Below are 27,213 nucleotides of genomic sequence, written 5' to 3'. Positions count from 1 at the left end.
ATCAAATTGGCTGGCTTGTCAACACCTTATCCCTGTACAGTGAACACAAGGACTTCCTAGTTCTTCTGTACTTCTTCATTTGTCTTCACTATTGTATCATTTTATCCAGACTCATATTTGTGTTGATTTATTCTAGTGATTTTTTTAATTCATTAAAGATGTGATGCAATTGTTTTAGGTTTCTCCTGTCTGCAGTCTTTTGAGGTAGATCCTCCCTTGTTCTGAAATCTCCTGTATGATTGATTAATAGTGTATTTTTCTCCATGCTGCTTATGGGTCACCAAAATGTTTTGTATTAAATGTGTTCTTCCCTACTAGTTCCATTTTGATTATTCACGTTAACACTCCTGGTTTCACGTTTGTGTTATTTTCTGTGACCCGCAAGAATGCATTCTTTTGGCCTTCCTGTTGTTAACTTTCCTTCTCCCCTTATGATTTTAACTGACAGCAAAGAAAGCATCCAAGTTTCGTGACTGGTTGGACTGTAGCAGTATGGAAATAAAGCCAAATGCAGTTGCAATGGAGATTTTGGCATATTTAGCATATGAGACTGTGGCACAGGTAAGAGCAAACAGAATTAGTTACTCTTGGGTGTACTTCAGCCTCAGATTGTATTGTAAGGCCCTTTAGAAGCATGTAGTCACTACTTCAGCTAACCAAGGTAACTGGATTCCTGTCTGTCTTTCAATTTACAGTGTGACAGATGCATACTACACTGAATTCATCCATCTGATACACAAATAGAAGTGTTTTATAATGGTTACAGAGGAGAGTGAAGTCCAGCATGAACTTTATTCAAGTCCAAACTGAAACCACATAGTTTGTTATGTGACCTTTGGCAGTGTGCTGAGGCTCATTCAACCCCATTGCACAATTCGATTAAAAAGAAGGATTTCCTGGAAAACAAATTTTACCTTAGTGCCAAGCTAAGCCCTCTTGGGTAGATAGATTACTCCATATATTTACAAAGTGGAAAAGAAAGGTTTCTTAGGGTGATATATCTCTGAAAAGTTTGTTTTCGACTGAGAAACACTAAGAATAATTGGCCTCAACTCACAACTCCCTCTCACTTCTTTGTTACCATGGCATTTACAGTAATTACTATGTCAGCAAACCTGTTCTTGCCCCTCCAGTTGGTGGACTTGGCCCTTCTGGTTAAGCAGGACATGGCTCCCAAAGCTGGTGACCCGTTCAGTCATGCCATATCTGCCACTTTCATACAGTATCACAATTCTGCTGAGGTAAATCTTGCTTTTTCACATATTGATGCATTTTATGTTTTAATTTTACATGTATTTGGTAGTTTGTTGCTTTCAAAGTAGCTGATCTTGAATCTAGTGTTGATAGACTTCTGTTATGCAGTTTATGAACATACTTGGAAGTGTTCAAGGCCAGGTTGGATGGGACTTTGAGCAACCTGGTCCCTTCCAACCTGAACCATTCTATGATTCTATGAAGTTATGGATTTTGACAGAAAGACATTAAATTATAGCTCCAAATATTAAATTATTAGCAGTATCTTTAAACATAAATCCTCTTTCCTTGGGTGGAAATTGCTTCTCTGTATTGATGGTGCTCTCTGTTGTAGCTTTGAAGATTAAAGTTTTCAACAGTGACAAGTGCAATAAGTGCTGCGTTGCATGCATTGCTACAATGCATGTATTATAGTAACCTCTAGAATGAGCAAAGTAAATTCTGCATTACATTTCTTCCAAGTGTAAATCTAAGTAGGCAATAAGTTGGGTTTGGTTGGTTGGTTGGTTGGTTGGTTGGTTGGTTGGTTGGTTGATTTTTTGTGATTTGATTTTTATAATGACCATTTCACATCTTGCTTTTATAGCCACATCTCTTAGGGCAATCTACAAGTGGGAAGACAAGTCTTGACTCTCCTGAAAACACACCACCTCCTACACCCACACCCCCAGCATCAGCAGGACAGCAATACCTTGGGAAAACCCCATCAGGAGGCCTGGGAAATGGTGGAATTGGACAGGACTCTACCAAATCCAAACAAAGGAAAAGAAAAAAGGTATTTGGTGCACAAGTCTGGGAAAAAAAATAGAAAAGGAAATTAACATGTCTTCAAGAAGTAACATGTCTCATTTTAAATACTATTTTTAACCTATACTACATATTGACTACCAATGTTATTCTTAGGCCAGATGTGTGGTTTAGTGTTTTTTCCATCAGAACTAGGCTAAAGCTTCTCGATAATGCTGGCAAAATGTATTTTGTTGAGGTAGCAACTTCTGCTTATGAGATGAGCTGCTCATTTACAGCTGCAGTAGTAGACACGACCACAGATAATCACCCCTTCTCTGACAGTAGCAGCTAGCATAGGTTTTGAGGGTCAAAGCATAAGCAAAGTAGGCAAAGAGATTGATGTGATTTTCCTTCTCCAAACAGCCTTAAGGTGACTGCCTTCCTTGCCTATAACAACTTTGCTTTACCTGCTTTATTTTTCTGCCAGTTGGTTGCATTCAATCTAAATATTTGTTTACTTTGCATAAAATATAGATGTCTTAGATTCAGATTGTGAGATGCCAATACTGTAGTTCCTGTCTTCTGTTGTAGAGCCTTGGTAGTCTATCTGAGAGGGGTATATGTACCTTAGAACCACACGGGAAATAGAATTGATTAAATAACCTGGATAGGCGGAACCGTGTTTTTTGCAAAAGTATAGAATCATAGAATAGTTAGGGTTGGAAAGGACCTTAAGATCATCAAGTTCCAACCCCCCTGCCATGGGCAGGGACACCTCCCACTAAACCGTATTACCCAATGACTCGTCCAACCTAGTCTTGAACACTGCCAGGGATGGAGCATTCATAACCTCCCTGGGCAACCTATTCCAGTGCCTCACCACCCTAACAGGAAAGAATTTCCTCCTTATATCCAATCTAAACTTCCCCTGTTTAAGTTTTAACCCATTACCCCTTGTCCTATCACTACAGTCCCTAAAGAAGAGTCCACCCCCGGCATCCCTATAGGCCCCCTTCAGATACTGGAAGGCTGCTCTGAGGTCTCCACGCAGCCTTCTCTTCTTCAGGCTGAACAGCCCCAACTTTCTCAGCTGATCTTCATATGGGAGGTGCTCCAGTCCCCTGATCATTCTCCTGGGCTTGTTCCAACAGATCCATGTCCTTTTTATGTTGAGGGCACCAGAACTGCACACAGTACTCCAAGTGAGGTCTCACGAGAGCAGAGTAGAGGGGCAGGATCACCTCCTTTGACCTGCTGGTCACGCTCCTTTTGATGCAGCCCAGGATACGGTCAGCTTTCTGGGCTGCAAGTGCACACTGATGCTGGCTCATGTACATTTTCTCATTGACCAACACCCCCAAGTCCTTCTCCGCAGGGCTACTCTGAATCTCTTATCTGTCCAACCTGTAGCTGTGTCCGGGATTGCTCTGGCCTGAATAATAGAATCATAGAATGGTTTAGGTTGGAAAGGACCTTAAGATCACCTTGTTCCAACACCCCTGCCATGGGCAGGGACACCTCACCCCAGACTATGTTTTCCGTGGCTCTATCCAACCTGGCCTTGAACACCGCCAGGGATGGAGCATTTATCACAACTTTAGGCAACCTGTTCCAGTGCCTCACCACCCTCACAATAAAGAACTTCTTCCTTATACCTAATCTGAACTTCCCCTGTTTTAAACTTCAACCCATTACCCCTTGTCCTATCACTACAGTCCACGCAGTAGGACTCCACGCAGTAGGTCTCCACGCAGCCTGCTCTTCTCCAGGCTGAACAGCCCCAACTTTCTCAGCCTATCTTCATACAGGAGGTGCTCCAGTCCCCTGATCATCCTTGTGGCCCTCCTCTGCACTTACTCCAGCAGCTCCAGCCCTTCTTATGTTGAGGACACCAGAACTGCACACAGTACTCTAAGTTAGATTTCATGAGAGCAGGTTAGAGGGGCAGGATCACCTCCTTTGAACTTCCTTCTTTTGATGGGGCCCAGGATAGTGTTGGTTTCTGGGCTGCAAATGCACACTGAAGCTGTCTCGTGAAGTTTTTTATCGACCAACACCCCCAAGTCCTTCTGCGCAGGGCTACTCTGAAAAATGTATCATGGCAGTACTCACTTAGCTGCAAAGCAGTAGTATGACTTGTGATTTTCTCGTGTGTGTTATTATTCTCCTAAAACAAATACTCATTTTTCACAGAGTTGAACCAGTGATTTTTACAATGACAAATAGAAAAATACATACTTTCCCCTTCTGATGTCATCAGTGCTGTAGATACTCCTCATATGTTCAACTTTCTCTCTGCTCTTATTTTAATCTGTTTAGAAAGCCTCTAGTGAATCCTAAAAACCTCTCTGAAGACTTTTGCTTTTTCCTCTTCCTTTTCTATGTTTGGTTATGTTTTGGTTTGTGGCTGATTTCCATTATAATTCCTAGGAACAAGAGTTTAGCTGGAGATACAGTTTTTATTACATTAAATTTCACTAGTGTTGTGAGTTAATTTTAAGTTCATAGTGTCTTACTTAACACCTTTTAAAGTAATTATATTCTAAAAAGTGCACACTTTTAATGAAATATTCCCATGCCTTCTCCAATTTGGTTGTGCACATACTAGATATAACTGAAGCATTCAGACAAATGAGTTGGTGAAGAATGTTATTCTTAGTCCATAAAGACCCAGTCCAGCAGAAAATATTTGAGTTTCATATTCCCTTTATGTCAATCAGCAAGGCAAGAATCTGCCATCATATTATGAATAATTCTGTGTGTACATACAGGCTCCAGTGGACTCAGCACTCTTGAAAATAAAAAGTTGAGTCTAAAAATATCCGAAGTTGGAAAGCATTAGTATGTAGTGTAAATGTATGAGGGGACCCTGTATGTGTATACATTAAACTTCAATGTATAGTTTAAGGTTTTGTCATTCTTACTGCATTCACTAATATAATTTTCATGAATTTATTACCAAGCAGCCATCATTCTGATAAGTCATCTGAATTCTGGCAAGCAGCCATATCTCTGTGGAGCCTAACCCAACATTTCAGTTTGACTAGCAAGGAGACAAGAGTAACTTTTTTTTTTAAATCCTGGGGTTGTTTTTGTAAAATCAGTGGACAGTAGCAATGAATTCTTATTTTTCCTTATTTTTCCTATTTAGTATCCTTAATCTAAAAAGTCATTTCCAATTTGAAAACATTCCAGTTTGAGGTAATTAGAATTTTTTTTCATCCTTCTTACACCATTATATCACATCTATGTTTCAGCTTCAAATTTCAATCTGATATTACTCAATGATGATTTTGGTGTCAAATTCCTTTCCACTTCAGGCACTTGTTCAATATTTTCCCCACCCCTTGACATCATAATGAGAGCCTCAAATGTTTTAAAAATAGTTTCTGTGGTTATTGCAGTATGACTTAATTGACCCTTTCATTTTAGTTTGAACGTTTTCTGCTCTTTTCAATTGCAACCTACAGCAGCAGTAGGTGAAAGATTTCAGAGGACGAATATGGTGTTCTTTGGGTCTCTTAAGCAAAGTTCATGTAAAAGTCCTTTTTGATTTGTTAATAGCTTTTTTTCTCTAATGTAGTGTGTGGCAGCAATGATGTGTGTCCTCAGGAAAAAAGAATTGGTCTATTTTATAAGGGTTTATTTTCATACTTTATGTACTGTAGGTCTGTTGTGTGTTTTTGATTTAGTAACAATTTATGTGTTTTTCTGTTGCAGAGCACTGCAGCCTGTGGTATAGAGGCTCAAAGCGATGCCATCCAGCCCAGCCACATCAGAGAGGCCATTCGGCGCTATGGCCACAAGATTGGCCCCCTTTCCCCATTCACAGTACGTAATAACAGAGTTATAAAAAGTTATATTTATAATCTTAAAGAACTTTGATTTTCAAGTGGTCAAATGAAGAAGCTTTGGAATTGTTGAGAGCAATTTGTGGTAACTGTAATTTTCTTTATAAAAGTGGCATAATTCTCTTGGGAAATAAAACTTAGTAATTTCTGTCTCTTTTTGGAAAGACAAAAAAGTTTTTGTTTTCTTTTAAATATTATTTTCTTTCAATTACAAATTATGCTTTTTTGTTAGTGCTTGAATTTTCTGTTTTTGTAACGTTTAGGTTTACAGTTATTTTAAATTATATGTATTCCAGTATGGTGAGGAGCACTTTATATTCTAAAATTAGTTGTGTGTCAGATTGTGCTCCTATTGGAAGTTGAACTCTCAAGTGACACATTTATGGTTGGAGGAAGAAGAGAATGGTTTCTTTACACAACTTTGAACCTCCACTAAATTGTAATAGAACTGAACTTGTGGTAAAACACTGATGGGATATGAGGTTTTGCCATCATTTTTTCTATGCAAATTGCAAATCCATTGTTCAGAGCAGCCAAACGAATTCTTTATTTAATTTTCTCAGCTGATAAAAATCGGAAAGCAGTCTGTCTCCAGTGTCATAAATTGGGGTCATTTTCTTCTGATCTGATGTTGTATGTGGCATATATCCTTGCTTACCTCACAATATCTACATCAGGAAAGAAGTCATTATAGGGAAAAAAACAAACCAGGCCCACCAAACTAGATCTGAGCGCCTAAAAATTAGGAAAAAAATGTCCATTTTTGGAGGGATTTTTATGACAAGAAAATCATTCTGAATTTGGGAAATTTGTCTACATAAAAATTTTGCAGTAGTACGTGAGGACCATAAATATCAAGGAAATAGTGGGAACTGATGTCAGAAGTGAGAAACAAGTGAAAATAAGAATATGTGAAGATATAATATTCCTAGTGTCAGAATTTCCAGTGTCAAAACTGTTCACATCTTTTATAAAGGGCACTAAATATTTGGTTTATTAGTGGTAGTTGATATGTATTTGGAATGAATTATCTTTACGTAATTTTACCTCTCTCTTTTTCTACTCACAAATGCTAGATTAATATCTTATAAAGGGTAGGATAGAATTTCTAGTCCAAAAAGCAGGTCTCTTTAGCCGAAACTTGCTGAGAAGTGTAGGTAAGAACATGGCAATAACTTCTGAAAGCAGATAATGTATTTAATTTTATTATAAAGAAGTCGAGAGCTCATGTAAACAGTTACAGAAAGGTAAGTCTTCCTTCCCTGATCTCGGTAAAAGTGGTTTGATTAAATATTAACCAAAGTTTTAAATTTCTCTGCAACCACAAGATATAATAGAATACTCTGGTTTGGGTTGGGTTTTTTTGTGCCCTGCAATCTTGCAGATTTCCCAAACATGATAACTAACTGAACAGCTTATTTTTTTGACATTACCAGCTGTCAATGGGGTTGATGAGATGAGCAGATCTTGTTCCCTCTAAACAACCCAAGAAGGAGACAAGCAATCTTGGGTCATCTTCTAGTTTGTACAGATGTTTTAGAACTCTGATACAGCTCCTTTTTTAATTCAAAAGTTCAGGAAAAGCATTTTGTGAGATATTACAGAGTATGTGTTTAGGCCTGCCATATTTGGTTAGACACATGCACCAGACCTGTACATCACTGAAGTGTATTTGTTGTGCAAATCATTTATAATGTAGATTACAAGAGGTTACTTAGTGTTCCATCTGCATTTTTACCAAATTAAGACAGAGTGGTCATTGTTACTGCATGAAAACTCCAAGGTGTGCTTATATATCTGTATAGGGAGCTGTGTCATTGAAGTCATGCTGTGTGTGAATATGAATGGAAGTAAGCTCTCGAAGAAGGAGAGGTTAATTTTATGTAATGGGTTAGTATATATTTTGGTTGTATCCTATCTATCTTCTCTCAGTTTTTCAGGGTTCAAAGGGAGAGAAACGGGGCTTTCGTGACAGTTTTGCCAATGCAAAAAAAACCCCACAATTATTTCTAAGTATCCACTTGACTGGGAATTGTAATAGTATCTCAATACTTCAGGAAGGAGCTATTCCTGAATACACCAAGATTCGTTTTGTTTTCAGCATCCAGTGTTTAATTGGGTATGAATCTAAGATTGCACTTACTATGTTAGTGTCCTGGTATGCTTTGCTTCCTTGTCTGAATAGCTTTCCCAGAAGAAATGAGGTGTGTTTATTACATGCAGTCATAGTTAGCCGGTGGTTGTTTAGCCGAGAACCAGTTACTATCTGAGAACTAATGTAAATTGTTCTATGTTAACAGATAAATATTTCAAGACTGTTAGATAAATAAATTAGTTTTGTTAGAGTCATAGAATAGTTAGAGTTGGAAAGGACCTTAAGATCATCTCGGTCCAACCCCCCTTCCGTAGGCAGGGACACCTCACAGTAAACCATGTCGCCCAAGGCTCTGTCCAACTGGAATTGAGCACTGCCAGTGATGGAGCATTTATCACTTCTTTTGGCAACCTGTTCCAGTACCTCACCACTCTCGTAGTAAAGAACTTCTTCCTTATATCCAACCCGAACTTCCCCTGTTTTAGTTTGAACTCATTACCCCTTGTCCTATTGCTACAGTCCCTGATGAAGATTCCCCTCTCCAGCATCCTTCAGATTAGGTAGATAATTTTTACAGAAAATGTGGGTTTTTTTTTACAAAAATAGGGACACCTTCCACTAGACCAGGTTGCTCCAAGCCCCATCCAACCTGGCCTTGAACACTGCCAGGGATGGGGCAGCCACAGCTTCTCTGGGCAACCTGTGCCAGGGCCTCACCACCTTCATCTTGATAGGACCCCTGACAGCTTAATTCTTTCAGCTTTGTGGAAAAGTTGACCTGGGTTGACCTGTATTCAAATGTTCAAAATGGTTTTGCATTCTGCTAGAATCCTGCTATTGTCAAGTTGTACTGATGTGATTCATGTTTTATTTGGGATTTCACTGAATCTTGCTGGTTTTGACTGGTTGAACCTTGGTGGAACTGAGATGAATCTCATCAATTTTAATTACCAGGTGTATACATACTTTTTTTCCAAAATATCAAGATTTATGAAGGAGATCATGTGAAGAACTTCTATTTTGTAGAACACTTCAAAATCTTAGTGTTACTTCTAAAGTCAAAAACCTGAGTTAAGTACAAGCTTTATCTTTTGCTACTGAATAGCTCAGTCACATACATAGAATTTGAATTTTATTTCTGTTTAAGAAGCAAATATAGGAGAATATTTTATTTTTAGAAAACAACAGCAAAAATGTATTCTTTTGGGACTACTTTCTTAAGATGCTTTATATGTATTTGTAACACAAGAACAATGATATTTTCTGATGTCTTTCCTTTTTTTCTGTTTCATTATGATTGTCCCTCTCTTCCATCTGATTTTGTGATAAGTGTTCCTAATAAGGCAGTTCTGGAAGAAGAGTTAATCCATGTAATTTATTCTTTAGCAGCACTTGATGGATCTTGGTTTGGACCAAAAGAGCACTTTGAAAGTTTTCTAATCATACGGTAAATGAGAACTAACATTAAACTAGTGAAAATGATCTGTTTGCATTTATTTTGACCTTGATAGCTATGTCAAAATGACGAACATAATTAGTGTGTTTAGGTTTTGTATCCAAGTGCTAGCCACAATGGAAAGCATCAAGTGTGCTCTAGGTTCTCCTCCTGATCATGTCTAAGGTAGTCTAGACATATACTTAATCTATATATATTCTCTATTAACAGTATGGGGTGGCATTCAGTATTGCCTGGTCCAGACTTTCAAGAGGCAGAGAAATAAATCATTGATTTGAAAAATAGCACCATATAATTTTACAAGACAGGAATGGGAAATATTTATCTCTTCATCATGTGGGATGACACAGTTCCATGTGCTGTACCTGGATCTATTTCTCTGTACTCTGTGCATTTAAGCTAAGGAAGTGAGACATTTTATGTGTATTAATTAAGTGCAGTCTAAATCTTTCTTCCTTGGTCAAGGAAAATAGGAAATTTGTCTTTATAAATTAACAGATTTGTTATATTTAGAATTGAATTTATATTTGGATATAAAATTAGTATATATGAATATCCTAATGTTTTTAACATCTCTTTGTAATTGTACTCTTCTACACAAGTTCTTTTTTAGAGTAATAATTTAGATAATTAAGGAGTGGAATAGTCCTGAATGTCGTATTGTTAAACATATCTCAGTCTATCCCAAGATTTTAAATACAGTGGTATTAGGATTACAACCCTTTAGATGGACACTATATCTAATTACATGATTAGCTCATTTCACGGTTCATTCAGGTAAGTGATCTATTAGACTCATTCAAGTGTGACCTAGAGTAAAGAGAGTAAGCAGATTATTTCTCTTGCATGTACAGAATGTGTTGGAGTTCAATGGGAAGTCAGTGGAAAGACATTTTGAGAAACAGCAAATTGCCATATCTTGTAGCGTGAGCCTGGGTACGTTCTTCTTCAGGAAACTTTGGTTCTGGACTCTTACTTTCTTTTACAACATGGCAGCATCACTGATTTCAGTAGGATTCAGGATTTAAATGAGATAAAAATCACGGAATCATAGAATGGTTTGTGTTGGAAGGGACTTTAAAGTTCATCTAGTTCCAAACTCCCTGCCACTTTCAGGGCCACCTTCCACTAGACCAGAATGCCCAAAGCTCCATCCAACCTGGACTTGAAAACGGCAAACCAAATTAGAACAAGCTAAGTCTTTCTACAGGCTGGCCAAAAATGTGGCAGTACGATAATGTACTTCTGATGATTCAGATTAATCTAAAAAGCTCACCTCTGTACAGTGCATAGTGAAAATGATCTGCAGTCTTGACTGGGCATATAGGTGTAATCCTAACTGTCATCTGAATAGCATACAGTTGGAGTAAAAAACAATAAAAAAATTATTTTAACATATTTATTCTGTGATCAGTATGTATTGATTACCTGAAATCTTCATATGAACAGTTGTAAGTTGTACATGAGCAGTTTGTAAGTAGAGCTTGTCACCTAGCTCTAATAAAATGTACAGCTAGCATCCTTTACTTTGAAATTAAAATCAAAGTGGTCAGCTACAGCAGTGGAAGACCACAGGCAAAAAGAACAAGTTTCCAAAGCAGATTCTTTGTCTCCTCTAGTTTATGTCAGTTCTAAAATGAAGTGATTTAGATGCTTAGCTAAAGAGAAACTGTGTTTATAAATGTAAATTTTAATCCTGCACAGACTTGCAGATGACAGTGGCCATTATTCAGAAGTGTATGTGTGTGTAAATGGAGCATATTGAATGAAGAGAGGGTATAACCAACTTTTGTTTGGGTATTTACTTTTTGGAGAGAACGCTTCTTCAGGCTCCAAGTAATTTCAGCATGAAAAGACTGGCTAGTCTAAACCTTCTCTTGTTCAAAATTTCAGTCCCATAAAATTGTCTATGCATCATGAAACAAGGAATATTTACAAAACCATTTTTGTATACTGCTGGTGTCATTCCCTGCACCAAGAACATGTGACGTCAGAGAATGCTGTTTGGCAGAGACATTACTTGGGCCTTATACAGCCCTGCCTGTATAATATATTCAGTCAAGAGCTTTCACTTCTGATATTTTAAAAATACTCATTGTTGATCCTGATTGGGCTCAGCTTTTGTGCAAATGCTTAAATCCATTTCTGTAGTGAAAAAAAAACTGAAGATCAGTGATGAACTTCAGTAATTTCAATTTAGTAAAGATGATATTAACTAATTTCTGCTACAAAGCAGAAGTTGTGGAATGGTGACCTGGCAAAGCTGAGCTTGTAAGAGAAACGAAATCAGCAGATCCTGGGTATGGAAAGAAAGGGAAATTTTGAAAATATGAGGGGCTGTGGCAGTATGGTATTTGTGGAGATAAACAGAACCTTTTTGAAAAGCAAGTTTGGTGTAGGTGCATTAAACCAGAAAAAAATCAGCTTCATATGTGGTCTGCAACTTAGTCTCCTTAACTGAAAGAAATGTCTTACTGCATATTTCAGACCTAAATGGTAGTAAGAAGTTCTAGAATACAATCTTCAGTAACTGCTTCAATAAACATGATGTGGATACATGAAATTTTTCTAAAGCACTTGAATGATAAAAGATCTTGAATGCAGTTTCCGAAAGGAATTAGGTACATAGAAACCAAATCAAAAATTTTCTGCTACTTAGGGGCCTGTGTATTATGTACTGCCCCTACTAATATTCAAAATCAATTGATATGGATTTTGAAGAAGTCAAGATTTCATTTTTAATCGATTTTTAAAAATGAAATGTATGTACTTATGTCAAAAGGCATTTGAAAACTTTTCCTTCAGTCATACATTCAGTTTCTGATATAGAAAAAGTCAATTTGACATTTTTATTGTTTCTTCTTATTTTGAAAGAAAAAAAACATTTTATTTCATGAAACAGTTACATATTTATGATGTCTTTGTCTATACTTCAAGCTATTGTGTGTAGTTATTTGTTATTTTACGATGTTAACACTGTGCGTTTGAAAAATATGAGTTATTATTCTGTAAACCCAATGGGAAGTCAAATCCTAGTTTGGAAATCTTGTTCCTTTCTCTCCCAACCCCCAACCCAAGGTTCCTCCTTTCAGATTTATGAAAGAAAACATTTCTTTCTGTAAAAGGTTTTTGTGTGCCAGCATCTGGAAGTGTTTATTTCAGTGGCGTGTAATCTATCTGTGGATTTAGTTAGCACCAGACCCCCTTTTGTGTACTCCTGACTTAAAATTTTTATAAATGATCTTGTTGAATTTGTGCCAGTGTGCACATGGTTTGGCTGATTGCTGCATATATCCTTTACCTGCCAGTCACCTTTGATTTATATTCCTTCCCTTCTGCTTTTGCCTTCCAAAAATGGTGCCACTGAACTGTCCTCTAAATCATTTTATTGGATAAATTACTCCGAGATGGTACAGTTTTGGCTGACTCCTCGACAGAAGGCATTCGTATAATCCATCCTTACCCACTCTGCGTAGAACCATTCAGAAAAGAGAATGAACAGGGGAAATCAGCTATTTCTTTTAGTGCTATTCAAAAATGCAAAATCAGACATTTGATTTATGTAGCTCTTAATACCATCTGAAGACACATAAACTGTTTGAGAATCTTTCACATACCCTTTCCTGAATTGAACTTCTTCATTATAAGAGTTTAACCTGAGAATATGGTTATACGGTTTTCTCCCAGAAATATTAAAATGTGAAAGAATAGCATATTTTAAAATATTTTAAAGCATTTCATTTGGAATAGATTACACAATGTATATGACAGTTCTTTCCATGATAAAAATCTCCATTGGTTTCCTTAAACTAAACAGCTAATACTCCTATGGAATAACAACAGTTCTGTAAGCTTTACTTAATGACATTACTAATTTGGAGAGTTTTATGAAGTTTCCTGGAGAAAAGCAGGTGGCTTGGCAATAATTTAAAAGGTTCACAATTTGTGGTAGCGGTTTCAGGGGGTTTCATGTTTCTAAAGAGGGAGACCAAGCTGCATATTGCTTAAGAGTGTCTGACACAATGATGTATCATTTTGGACTAAGTTTCCAGAAGTTCGTTGGTCATTAACTGTGCTGCTTGACTTTATATTGCAGTTTCCCAGCTGTCTCTACTGGGGGTAATCTTAACGCTCAAACAGAATTTATTAATGAAGGCATAAGCTTGCAGCACTGATGAAAGTGTAAGTTGCCCAGATGATTTTATTAAACAGGAACATAGATTTTTAGATAAGACAAAAATGTCATTTAAGTAGATTTGAAAAGAACTGGTTCATTTTCTGCAGAGCACTGTGAAAGTATTTACAAATGGTCTGGATAGTATTTGATATCCTGTGGGGACATTTAAAATTCTTGGATTGCACATACATCAGTGTCTTACTACACAACACAGTACATGAATTGTTGCAAGCAGCGTGCGAGGCTTTCAGGCAGTATAGATGTGGTTCTGTTGAGGTAGGGGATACTGGCATGAAATGACTCTGCTGATGTAGTTTGCACAACCGCGTGGAGGGCTGCTACTCCATTGTGTCACTGCCTGCTCAAGCATGTTACACTGGAAGTACTAAACAAAACGAGCATCTTGCTAAATTTAGGAGCTCACAGTGTAAGATTTTGTTACTTTTCATATCTAATAGTTTAAAAAATTTGATTTAACAAATACATTTATGAACTGTTAGTGAGAAGATAACAAATAAGCTCTGAAGTTTGCAACTAAGTGGAGCTCATATAAGAAGGCAACAACTCCTAGTCTTGTCAGCCTGATATAGTTATTTTTTTCTAACTGTATGGCCAGATTCAAATACATACTAGAGACATTTTAGACACAGTTTTACCTATGTAAAAGGATCTGAGGGTAAGAATACATTACTTTTTAAATGGAGTGTATGTTTTTATATGCCTCCTGAGAGGCTTAAAAAACCTTACTTTAAATGAGAATCTGACTTCTGGTACTTTGCTCAAGGCAATCTAACATGTAATATGTAAATAAGTATTCTAAGGATAAGGTGAGAGATATAATTCTACAGCATATGAGGGGAAAAAATATACATAATTAAGTGTTCCAAGATATTACACAAACTTGCCCATCTGCAATAATATACATTATTTTTTGTAAAGATAGTGACATTGCTTCCATGTAGCATGTACAAATGTAGTTAATAAATAAAAACTTGACAGATGAAGACTCTTAAGAACACTGAAGAATCTAAAGAACAAAGTAGAGTTTTTTCTTATCATTACACAGAATACTAGTGCAGCTCCATGCAGGTTTCATGTTTTTATGAGTCTGACAGATTTTGATGTACTTTTTTTATATGATATACTTTTACCATCATATAAAGCAGGATGAGCTGTTGGTAGTTGTATTCTGTATAATTCTTTCAGATTTCCCTGAAAATTAGCATTCATTCATATTTTTTTCCTTGAAAGATTTAAAAGTACTTTTATGAACTACGTGCTCATAGTTGCTGGTTCATCTGTAGACTTGACTGAGCCAGCTCAGATGTGAAATGTGGCAGCTCTGTGAGCCTGCAGCAGTGCTGCACAGCTTTGTAGCACCGGATGTGAGCTGTCTAGAAGAAACATTATGAGAACTTTAGGATCATGTAATATAACTGTTTGAGTTGAAGTTAATCTCTGGTTGAAGAAAGTTTCATGGAACTTAATTTCTCATGAACAGGATCTCGTTTTAGTTGTTATTTCAACTGGTAGCGCTTGACGAACTTGTCCTACTGTATTGAGCTTGGATAGAAACTGTACCTGTGGACATCTCTGTCATTATGATGTGCAAATAAAGAATGAAGAATCTCAAGAATAACAGGCTAAATCTGAAAAGAAACAAATAAGCTGGGAACACCAAGACCAAGTGGAAATATTTTTTATAACTGTTAGTTTCCATTCTAGCTGCCTACTTTCTTGTTCATGAAGTTCTATAATAATACTCAAATTGTTGAGCTAGGCATTACACACAGAAGACAAAAGATTTCTGAAGTTTAAACAGGGACTTCATGTTTGTTTCTGTTTATTTATCATGCCCCACACAGTGAGATGTCAGTTCTCATTTAAATCTTTGATACCACTAACAGCAAAACCCAGGTTTTTTAGTGAGCATTAGTACAAATGGTTATTGGTTTCATCTGGTTTGTGCCCCCTGTCCTCTCTATTCCCTCTGGCAATGACACTCATTCTCCCCTTATCCCTCTGATATGCCCCCAGGCAGCAGAAGGCAACACTGCTATATGGTTGCTAGAAAATCGCTTTAACACATAAGTTCTCCTCCTCTCCAAACTAGACCCATTTCAGGGAGCCTGACTGCACACTTGGTAGTGCTTGCAAATATTTTTCTAGCAGAATCAAACAAAAACACCAGGCTTGAGGCAACTGAACACATTTTATAAATTTCACTTTGGGTTTCTGTGTTTCTTCCCTTCTTTGAGGTTTTGCATTATTCCAGCTTTCTGACTTTAAGTTCAAGGTCGTGTAAACCTCAGTTCAGCAAAGCAATCATCTGCTTAATTTTTAAACCAGACCTTCAGGCTGACAAAAGCGTGTGCTAAATTGAGGGTTTTGGTATTATTAGTAATGTATGTTTTGATTTATCTGTTATTTCAAAATTCTTTTATTAAAATCTATTGCATGTAAGAGAAAAAGATGGAGGAGGATGCTTGTAGAAGGAAAGGATATTCAGAGTTACAAGCAGAGATGCAGAGAAATACACATTTACAGTTCATAAATATAGAATCATAGAATCATAGAATAGTTAGGGTTGGAAAGGACCTTAAGATCATCTAGTTCCAACCCCCCTGCCATGGGCAGGGGCACCTCCCACTAAACGATGTCATCCAAGGCTCAATCCAGCCTGGCCTTGAACACCATCAGGGATGTAAATCTAAGCATATATTAGTAAACAGAATGAAGAAAATAGTCTTTGCCATTTGAAAAGCTTTAGTATTTTTTATTTGTACAAAAAGTGATTTTTCCTGGCATCTTGTTTTCTTTACACATTTAATTTACAGTAGTTCTTTTGTCAGTGATATTGACCTTAAAGGCAGTAGTAGCAGATTTGATGAAGAAGACTAGTTCCTGGCATTTCTCCTGCTGGGATGAGTGATAGAATGTTCAAAAAATATGTTTAGTAAAGAAAGAGGATAGCTTAAGCAAGAGGTGGGCTGAAATTCAAGATTCACTTATTTTTAATGCGTTCTATTTCTGAAAATAAGCATGCATGCTGCTCAACTGAGTAAGTGAAAATTATGTGTCTGTGTGTACTGTAAAGGTAGGTGCCAGAATAAGAGAAGATGGTTAAGGGTCTTTCAGAAGTACTAGCAATAAGCATAAAATGGGATGAAATTAAGATCGGATCCTTTTTTCTGGCATTGAAATATTTGGCTCAGTGGAAGGTTTTGGAAGACACTTAAAAGATTTAAACTAAAGTAGGATACAGTTGATATTGTGTCATTATCAGAGAAAAATCATTAAATGAAGGGAAATTCTTCAAAGGCGTATCAGACTCTAGAAAATGAAAAATGATAAGCAGGAACCAGTCATGATTTTAGTGCTGTCTACTACTGTACTTCTGTTTTTGACTGTTGTTGTGACTGTTGTGTACTGTTTATGATTCAAAGAGGGCCTTCAACTGTGTCTACTATATCTACTGCTCTACAGTAACAAAATTTCACAATCAGTATGGTTTTCTTGCTTTTAACTCAAGAGCTTCTTACTCTTAGTTCTGTCACCCTAGAAAATTCAGTTTCCTTCTAGGTGTTTTAAGTTCTATAGTTATTTATTGGTAGAAGTTATACCTTTTCTATCCATGTCACTTAGTTGCAGGAGAGACAATATGAGGAGGGATTTTTACTTGGTAGATGATCTTCTGTGTCTCTGTCGGTATTTAGGTTAGATAATATGCACATGGATGAAAATGTAATGTATCAGTCTTTCATAGGGATCCTGAGCTATTCTGCAAAACCCAAAGAAAATGTCAAAAGTTGGTTTCCTTCAGGCTTCAATTTCTGAATGACTATGGAACCTGGAATATACCTGACTGGTCAAAAAATATTCTGTTCTGTTTTACCAGGTTGATATGAATTTCGATTCTGAGCTCTGCCTAAGACTTATAGGCCTCTAATTTCACTTTATGTAATTTCCAATAATGCTATGATGATGATAATTGACAATTAAGACAAAGGGAGACTAAGAATAAAAATAAGGAAAAAAACACACAATAAGTGTTTGCATAGGATTGCTAACAGTGGCAGGTTAGGTTGGTGAGGAAGAGGCTGGTACCCAACCTGGAGAAGTTGTACTAATGTAGTATTTCAGGCCATGTATTGGCACAGTCAGTCTTTAAATGTGGTGATGTGCTGACAGGATTGTCATTTTTGATGGTAAAGAATTGAGACACTAGGAAAAAAAATAAGACCCTCTAGAGATCTGTATGTGTTAGTTTTATTGCAGAAGGTGGTAAAACTGCTGGAAGCAAGCAGTCTCCATGCAGAATTATTGCAATGCAAACAGCCTGGAAGTGAGGCATATTAATTTCACTAAGTTAATTTTGTCAGTGGTGAAGGGTTTGAGTTGTTTTTTTTTTCTTATGAAAAGGAAGAAAAATTATTAATATTTACCATCAGGAAGACTGTAGTTCTAATTGCGTTTAGATGTGACACTTAAATTACCATCAGAAGGTATAGTGTACATTTGGAGTGTAGGTTAGGTGCTTCTTAGGAAAAGCATGCAGCTTTTCTGTAGCTCTTAACAAGAAGGTTTGAACAATCTTACCATTGTGCATGGAGGGTCTTTTAAAAATGAAGCATAGGGTACAGAAGGAAGGTATATGCTTGTTGCCACTTTAGGAATCTTGGGATTTAATAGCTTACTAGGTGGATGGGATCCATCTTTGTCCATAATATACTATGGTAATACTTAGATGATAAGAGATAACGGTACAAAAGAGAGAAACTGGGTGGCTCAACAAATTGGTATAAACCTATTAATCATGGCTCTCTAGGACATGTTGAAAGCCATTCATGTGATCAGTGAATGATAATTTTGAGACATTATTTCATATTATCAAAATATAGTTATCATTTATTATTTATTATCAAATTATTAAAATGACTAGATATTTCGTATGACTGGCCTCCAGTCTATGTGTAAACATACTGAGCATCCAGTATCAGAGATGACATCCATTTTATACACCTTGATGGTGATGGGCAGGAGGTTCTTGATGAACAGAGATGGAAGATTTGGAGTAGTAAGGAAATAAGGAAATCCAGTTTATCCACATTCAGCCTGAGCTGGCAGCTTGACAGGAGACCTCTCAGAGGGGCCTAAGAAGCTAACTAGCCCTGAGTTATTCAGCCAAGAATCTTTATTGGTCATATTATAGGGTCAGAAACTCTTTCTACCATGTCTGCTAGCAAAGGCTACAATGCATAGTATTATTTGCTTCCCCTAATTTATTACACACTTCCCAATTCATCAAAGCACAATTTCCTTTAGTTTGCTGAAGCAACCCCTTATATTTCTGATTTTTTTTCATGAAAAGAATTCATTACCAGTTTCATAAACTTTGTTTTTTAAGACATTGTGGGTTCAAGGTTTCTAACAAATAATGTCTTTTCCAAAAAAGTAATATTTCACTTTAAATTATCAGTTGCCTGTTGCCAGGAGCAACCTTTTGGCTTTAGTACTTACTGCCATATACCCCAAGAATAGCGGTAGATATTGGGAACTTCTGGCTTTCACCATTATAACTGGGACTGATACTGTAATGTCAAGTCAGAGAAACTTTTGCCTGGGGGAAAAAACAAGCTATCCAGTTTTGGATATCCGTACCTTCAACACTGTGCCAGGAAGCCTTGCACACGGAAACACCATCATGTATTTTTAAGCCACTTATCGACTGAGTTCAACACATGCTATTTCATGATTCTGGTAGGGTACCCCCAGCATCATTATAGATACTTTGAACTGAAGCAGGCACACAGAAATGTATTCTGTCTTAGGACCTCTGGACACCTTGTCATAGTGCAGGAGAAATCTGGAATCAAGTGCAGTGTAACATAAAGTCAATAAGGCTTTGCTACTCGGTCTGAGAAGTCCCCAGTGCTGCTGTATTTTATAATATAGATACAGGTGGAGTGGCTGGAGCACTGCATTCATAGTGAGTGTTGCAGGTTTGGAAGATTTACATTGCAAACTCAAGCTTTCCAGTTCTCCAAGTGTAGTTTATTTAGGGTCTCATTTCCTTGTCAAATATTTTTGGGAAAAAAGTTCACTGGGGATTGTAGAGTAATGAAGAGGACAAGTCAGTGACAGAGAGTTACTGCGTTACCATTTGATAAATTTAAGTGTAAGCAAGCTGTTTTCATTCCTATTTTCATTCCAGAAGAGCCAGATGTTAGGTATTTCATCTGTGCATTAAGAAAATGGGTGATGTTTACAAGCTCTGGGGCTGTATCTCACAAAGCAGTGAATTTGAGAGTGTCCTGGAGTCTGGAGGAATCAGTTGAATGTGATGGGGCCAATATAGCACTGTAGCGGAAAGAGCTGGTGCAGTAGTCCTTGAGTAGATTGGCAGGGGAATAGGAAAATTGAAGAGTTTTCTGCTATACTGCAGCAAGCAGGGCTAAAACATCTTTCCAGTTTGGTGTTTGTATTTCAGTAAATCCATCAACAATTGCAGAGGACTCAAAGTTCTAGGAGAAATTATTAAAGACTAGAAAATCCCAACATGGAGGTACACAGAGTGCCTTATCTGTGGAGTTCATCAAACTGGAGAAAGTGATGTGTAGTTAGTTTTTAAGGACCCACTAGAGAAAAATCTCATGGTTTAGGGTTTTTCAGTCCTAGAATTCAACATTAAAAGGTATTAAAAGATTTTCAGGGTGAAAATCCTCTGGATAGGTACAAACATCTGTATCTGGACACAATGATTAGATTTCCTTTATAGCCAATCAAGAGCAATAAGCATTTTTAGCCTGTAACTTATCTCTTCCTAAGGTAGATGTTTGAGAGGGATCAAATGAACCATGCTGTTGTCCTGGGTTCAGTGCCATTTTCTCTATCTTAACAGAATGATGTGTGTAGGTATAGATTGGAGACCTCTAGGTTAGGTGAGAGGAGTCCTTCTCTTCCCATCAGTTTGACATCTAAGCTAGACACATTCAAACTAGAAATAAGACATATATATATTTTCGACAACATAACTAGGTGCTGAGAGAACCAATGATTGTGATTGATTGTCCATGACTGGAAATTTTAAAATCAAGATGAGATATTTCTGTAAAAGCTACGTTCAAGTTCAACCACAGCTACTAGATCTGGAGAGCTGATTCAAGAAAATTGTGTGGGGTGGGTTATGCAGCAAACTCAGGTTAGATGGTCCTTGCTGTTCCTAAGAGCTGTGAATCATATTTATGTATTTGGTAAACTGTAATTGTGAAAGTTCACTTTGAATGCAGTTCAGCAGCTTACCCAGTTTGAATTCCTGATGTTCAGGCTCAAATTTTCAAAATTATTCAGAGGAAACAATATGGACAATTTGTGATAATATGCCTTCTTAAATATAGCAATTTCACTTCGGAGTTACAATTTTCAGTGCTTTTTCATTAGCTTTATGTTACACAAGGTAGTCTGATTTATTTATTTTTCCTAAAAAAATAAACATCAAAACTATGTAATACAATTTTTTGGGAAGAAGCTATTGATTATGTAGTTGTGACATTCGGTTTTAGAAATGAAATTCTGATAGCTTGTTAATTCGAACAGGTAGATCGGAAAAAATCAGCGTTACTTTTAAAAGCCAATGGAATAACCCTTTTTACAAACCCTCAGAAAATTTGGGTCATTATTTCTATATGTGGTATCTCTATACATTTATAAATATTCATATTACTCTTATAATGTGAATAAAATGGTCTAAATACACCACTTTAATTAGAGTAGTGGAAATAACTAGTTATTTCCATTCTTTGACTGTCTTTGGCAAATATCCATTGTGTCAACATAATTAAGATATATTAATATTAATCTAGTAAGTACTGTAACTTTACATAGTGGAAAAATAAAATAAAATGGACCATGAGAACATTTTTCAATATCAGTTTAAATTTTAATACTTTATATTGTTGTGAAAAGTTATAAAAATGTGTTATTATTTTATTACCCTATTAAGAAAACAATGCAGCAACAGATGCTTGTTACCCTGATTTTCTCAGTCTGTTTATGGGGATGTTTTATCAAAATGGGTCTTTTAATAGTTATAAAGATGTAATACTCTTCTAAATTAGGTCATAAATGCTTAATGTGGAAAACTAATACATTTTATTATTTTTCAGGTATAGGTTTATGTATATTAAAATATGCAGCTGGTAGTAAGTCTGGAGTGTGTATAACAGAAACATATTGCATTACAAGATGTTAGTGTCTCTCTCTGAGTACGTACATTCATTATGCATATACCCACTCAAGTTTTTGGCATGTGGAAGAGACGACATTCATGTTTTGGCTCAGTATTACTTTCTAATATCAAAGATTATTTGTTTTTACTAATATATGTAAACGCTAAACCTACTGAGCACATACATGTATTTTTACTCTGTATTTATCATACTTCTTACCACAGCCAGATACACATATTCATAGAATCACAGAATGGTTCAGGTTGGAAGGGACCTTTAAAGCTCATCCAGTTCCAACCCCCTGCCACAGGCAGCAACAGCTTCCACCAGACCAGGTTCCTCAAAGCCCCATCCAACCTGGCCTTGAGCACTGCCAGGGATGGGACAGCCACAGTTTCTCTGGGCAATCTGTGCCAGGACCTCACCACCCTCACAGGCAAGAACTTCCTCCTAAGATCTCATCTCAATCTCCTCTCTTTCAGTTTAAAGCCATTCCCCTTTTCTCTATCTCTACAGGCCCTTGTAAAATGTCCCTCTTCAGGTTTCTTATCAGCCCCTTTAAGCACTGAAAGCTGCTCTAAGGAGTCCCCAAAGCCTTCTATTCTCCAGTCTGAACAAGCCCAACTCTCAGCCTGTCTTCACAGAAGAGGTTCTCCATTCTTCTGATCATCTTTGTGGCCTTCTGTGGACTTGCTCTAACAGGTCCACATTCTTTTTTTTGGGGAGGGAGCCCCAGAGCTGAACACAGTGCTGCAGGTGGGGTCTCATGAACTGAGCAATTAGATGTAAAATGAGAAATATATATAAACATTCAGTTCCAAAATCACCAGTTATACACTGTGTTTCTGCAAAAATGGTAGGTGTTCCCATACCAGGAGCAGTAACAAGTCTCTTAATTTAAACTTTGTTCTGTCATCCATACTAACCAGCTGGAATAGATTTGTGGTGGTGGAGAAGCGATTTGAACACCTGCTTGTTGCAGGTAGCATAGTGACCATTACTAATTTAGGAAGTGGTGCAACCAGAAGGATTTTCAAATTTCCTCATAATTTGATGTGAATAGAGCAGTTGTCAAATACATACTTGCTTCACTTCATGTTTCCACTGATATAACCCTTTAGTAGTCACAAAGGTGTGTAAAGTATACACTAGATGTTGTGGCAAAGATGGAAATACACCAAATTAATAAGGGCCTGCTTCACACACACATAGAAACATCCCCTCCCTTAAAAAATTGTATACATAGGAAAATCTATGTATAGTAGTATTTTGTTATAGATGGGAAACAGGATTGTGTAGTTTTGTGATACTTTATTTTAATTACTGCAACATTTTTTGACCACGTATACTTTATTTAAAAAAAATCATTTTTCTTCATTTGTGAAGAACTGATAAATACATACAAAACTATCTTTCTATCCTTGAAGTACTCTCTTCAAAGCACTCCTTTTCTCATAAAGCCTACAAAAACCTTGTCAGTAAATAGCATTAAATTAAATAATTATAAATGCCATAAGGAGCAATTTAAATGAAGATAGACTAGCAATAGATATTTTTAATATAACATATTCTTTTAATATAAGCAGTGTGAAAACTTAATCTGGAATCAGGAGAACCAAGTTAATCTCTGTTTTTTGTAGCTTCATCATTGGTATGTCTTACCAGGATCAAAATAAAATATCAACAATCCTGATCCTGACATCAAGGAAAACTCTTCTTCATGCTAGCTTTGGTCTCACTGTGTATGGTTTCATATAACACTGAGCACGTGGAATCATTGCAGACCTCTGTTCACACAAACAATTGCCTTTAGCCTCACTTTTAAGCTTTCTGTTTGCAAGATGTGTTGAACTGTGGACCATGATTTCCTCCATAATCAGAGGAATTTTCCATTTGGTGCACTGCAAGCTTAGCTCTGACCAGGAAATCATTCTTTCTTCAAGTCTTCGAGCAGCTGCATTTAAGTTTTAGTTTGAGTGCCGTGTAAGTCATGCTGCTTCAGTCACTTCTGCGTCTGAAGTTTCCACAAGTTCAGTGATATCTGGCCCAGTGTTTTGCTTTTGGCCTAATTCTTATGCTGGTAATTTTCCATCTTCTTTTGTCCTATATATATTTTCTGTGAGGATTAGAAATTTTTCTACTTTCTCATTGCCCAGCAAATACTGTTCTTGTGTTGTAGCTGTGTTTATGTTGGTTGATAGAGTTTGTCAGAGAAATCTGCAGCATAGTGCCCTTCCTTATCCATGTCGTATTCACTTACCTGTTTTCACTCATATCTGGTTGGTGTGGCATGATATTGTCCTCAGGGTGGCTTATAGTTAAGTTTTCAACCTATGTTTTGAGTCTGTTGTCTATATCATGTGTGGTTTTTCTGGAGGAAAGCATCTGATAAAGGAACTTTGCAGAAAAGGGCCTGGAGATTGTGGTGGACACCACACAATGTGTCCTTCTGACAAAGAAGGACAGCAGTACCCTGGTGTGGTTCTCACTGGCAGTGTTCAAGACTCGGTTGGATGGGGCTTTGAGCAACTTGATCTAGTGGAAGGTGACCCTGCCTGTGTCATGGGGGCTGGAAATATATGGTCTTTAAGGTCCTTTCCAACCCCAACCATTCTGTGATTCTATGATTCTGTGGTTAGGCAGGGCATAGCAAATCGAGGCAGGTAATCCTTCCCCTCTCCTCAGCACTGGTCAGACCCATCTGGAGTCCGCTGCTGGGCTTCCTAGTACAAGGGAGGCATGGATGTACTGAAACAAGCCAGTGAAGGAGCACTAAGATGATTAGGGGACCGGGGCATCTCTCATGTGAGGAGAGACTGAGAGATGGCTGAGAGTACAGCCACGAGAAAAGAAGCCTCAGGGGTACTTTGTCAAGATGTATAAGTACTAGTGCTTCCAGGACAAGAGGCAGCAGGCAGAGACTGAAATACAGCAATTGCGCTTGAAAAGAAAAAACTTTTTTCTTTTTATCTGTGAGGTTGTGTGGTCAAACGTGGGAACAGGTTGCCCAGAGGGGTTGCGGAATCTCTGTCCTTGGAGATATCCACCCAGGTGGACACATCACACAGCAACCTACACTAGGTGATCCTGCCTTGAGCAGTGTGTCAGACTAGGCAATCTCTAGAGGTGCTTTTCAGTCTCAATGAGTCTGAGAATTACAATATTCTTGAGAACATGTTTAGGGATTGTGTAAATTCAAGTTTTCTGTCTTTACATCACTCTCTGGATTCAATACCTGCATTCAAAAGGCTTCATGGATGTACCCATTACAGTTAAAGAAATGCTGCAATACATTTGCTTCCCTTGTAACCATGTTAGGAGCCACACCTAAAGCCTGCATACCATATAGTTTTAATTAACCTAATTGCTCACAGTAGCTGTGCTGCCAACCACCAAAGTGCTAATAGGACTTCACCTGAAGCTCAGTTAATCATCTGGTCTCAAAATATAGTTAAGATGCTCCTCCCCTTTCAGACCTGTAGGTTTTTATGAAGTCTGAAGTTCAAGCCAATGTGCAAAATGCTGAATTTGTTTCCATTTTCTACTTCTTAGGCTTTGCAAGTAGGTGATTACTATAGCGTTCTGGATGTAATTCACATTAATGAAGTAGATTCTATAACGGCAGTGTAAAATATACTTGGTTTCATTATCAGGGATCCATGGTCAACAAAGAGTTTAGTCTGCCACAAGTTAATGCTTCTTGAAAGATGAGTGGGAGGTGAGCCTTTACAAAACGAAAAACTCGGTATGTGTTTCTCTGAGCAAGTTCCGTAAGAGGTTGTTGTTCCTGGTGGGTACATATGCCTGTTTCTTCATTACAACCCGATAACATATCTTATGTCCTGTTCCTTGTTGAGGTGTATTTCTTAATTTAGTGCTCAGCCAAAGTATTCATAACAAAGTGAAGCAAGACTTGGTAAACAGCTGGTTTATGGCTTCAAGGTTATTTTTGAGATACATTTTCTGGATTAAATATCTCAGACCCAATTTACTTATCTGCTTGTTGCTTTTTTCTAAGCCAAACTAAGAGACATAAACACTTAGCTGTGCACTCTTCTAGGCTCAAGCTTCAATAATAGAGCATATCTTTTCTATCTGCCTTCCCCAGAAAAGTAGGACTAATACTAATAACATCATTTCACCTGAAAGTTATTTTTCTCTGCTGTGCATCCAGATCAATTTGGGGTATTTGCATGCTACTAATACCAGTCCAAGGGCTATCAGGGTTACATATGCAGATAATGTTGAAAATGACATTTTTCTGAACTATAAGGTGCGTAGCTTATCCTGAGGAGTTACAATAACTCGTCTGGAAACACATCTCATTTTTTTTTGATTGAGCGTGCCCTAGGCTGCAGGGCCACACACATGTGGTTGCTCAGAAGGGACCCAGATGGCTGCAGCTGTACCAGTTGTGTTGTAGGAGGGTGCTGCTGTGGCTAATTTCAGTGTTCTATGCGTTCTAAAAAACAACATTTCGGGGTAGCTGACTGTTGTAGAATGCACTTGTTGAGGATTCAGTCCAGTGCCTCAGCTTGGATATACTATTGTGTGGTCTAAGAAAACCACAGGGGTGGTTCTCTGCGTTCTCATTATACCCTCAGTCCTTATAAATGTAGTGTTTCTGTCATCCTACTCTTGAATGAAAGGTGTATGCTTTTCTGAACTGCTCACTTTCCGTGTAGTAAGGTGTGTAAATGCAGAACAGTTATACTTTAGGAATTTAATTTCTCCTGTTTGTAAAAAGAGGTCTGCATACTCTTGTTTTGATGGTGAGAACTCCTGTCTTTAAGATGCAGTAAGTTGTTGGGGATTACTGCCACGGCAAGTCGCTCTTTAAGAATATTGCTCACTGAACTTTTCAATCATTGCAAGAAGGAACTCCAGTTTAAGGAGTTTTAGTTAACAGACTGATTTGTTGACAACTGGCTTGCTATTTAAAGGAAGTCAGTAATAATTTATTATTTGGTGAAAATGTTCATGATTAGCCACTTTTTTCTTTTTTTTCAGAAAGCTCAACTTTATATGACTAACATGGTTAAAATAACATATATAATCAAATGTGGAGTTTTATATGGTTAAATTGACAAAGTTTGCATTTTCCAAAACAATGAGGTACAAATTTATCTTGCCATATGTAGGCATACAGGAGAAGGCACTTTGAGAGATGTACATCCTTCTAGCCAGTGTTTTTCTCAGCACAGACTGTAACTGGAGATGGGGGTGACTAGCACAGACTGAGAGATTTCTATGGTCTGACATGAAAAAAGTAAGTTGAGATGAATGCACAAAAGGTTTTGGGATATTTTTCTTTTAATTCATATAGAAGGTGGTATTAGCACTGTAAGGGCTTAATTATAGGATTGTTAGGTACAGTATAAATTGTTTGTTTATTAAGCCTAAAATATTAATAAATATTCAGA

The 27,213-nt window shown here is 37.3% G+C and overlaps 1 protein-coding gene across 5 annotated transcripts in view; it reads left to right on the top strand.

Annotated features, from left to right (window-relative positions):
- Positions 1-27,213, top strand: part of SUPT3H (SPT3 homolog, SAGA and STAGA complex component) — a 268,832-nt gene that overhangs the window by 210,448 nt on the left and 31,171 nt on the right. For all 5 annotated transcript variants that reach the window (XM_061372273.1, XM_061372275.1, XM_061372272.1 and 2 more), the window contains exons 8-11: positions 449-561; positions 1,134-1,241; positions 1,841-2,029; positions 5,704-5,814. In XM_061372273.1, coding sequence (XP_061228257.1) covers positions 449-561; positions 1,134-1,241; positions 1,841-2,029; positions 5,704-5,814 — 521 coding nt within the window. The remainder of the gene's footprint in view (positions 1-448; positions 562-1,133; positions 1,242-1,840; positions 2,030-5,703; positions 5,815-27,213) is intronic.

This window comes from Neopsephotus bourkii, unplaced genomic scaffold (genome assembly GCF_033783945.1).
Source record: "Neopsephotus bourkii isolate Nb327-2 ecotype Australia unplaced genomic scaffold, CSIRO-AGI_Nbou_v1 NB_1600, whole genome shotgun sequence".
In the NCBI taxonomy this organism is placed as follows: domain Eukaryota; kingdom Metazoa; phylum Chordata; class Aves; order Psittaciformes; family Psittacidae; genus Neopsephotus; species Neopsephotus bourkii.
This window is presented reverse-complemented; position numbering and strand designations above follow the sequence as displayed.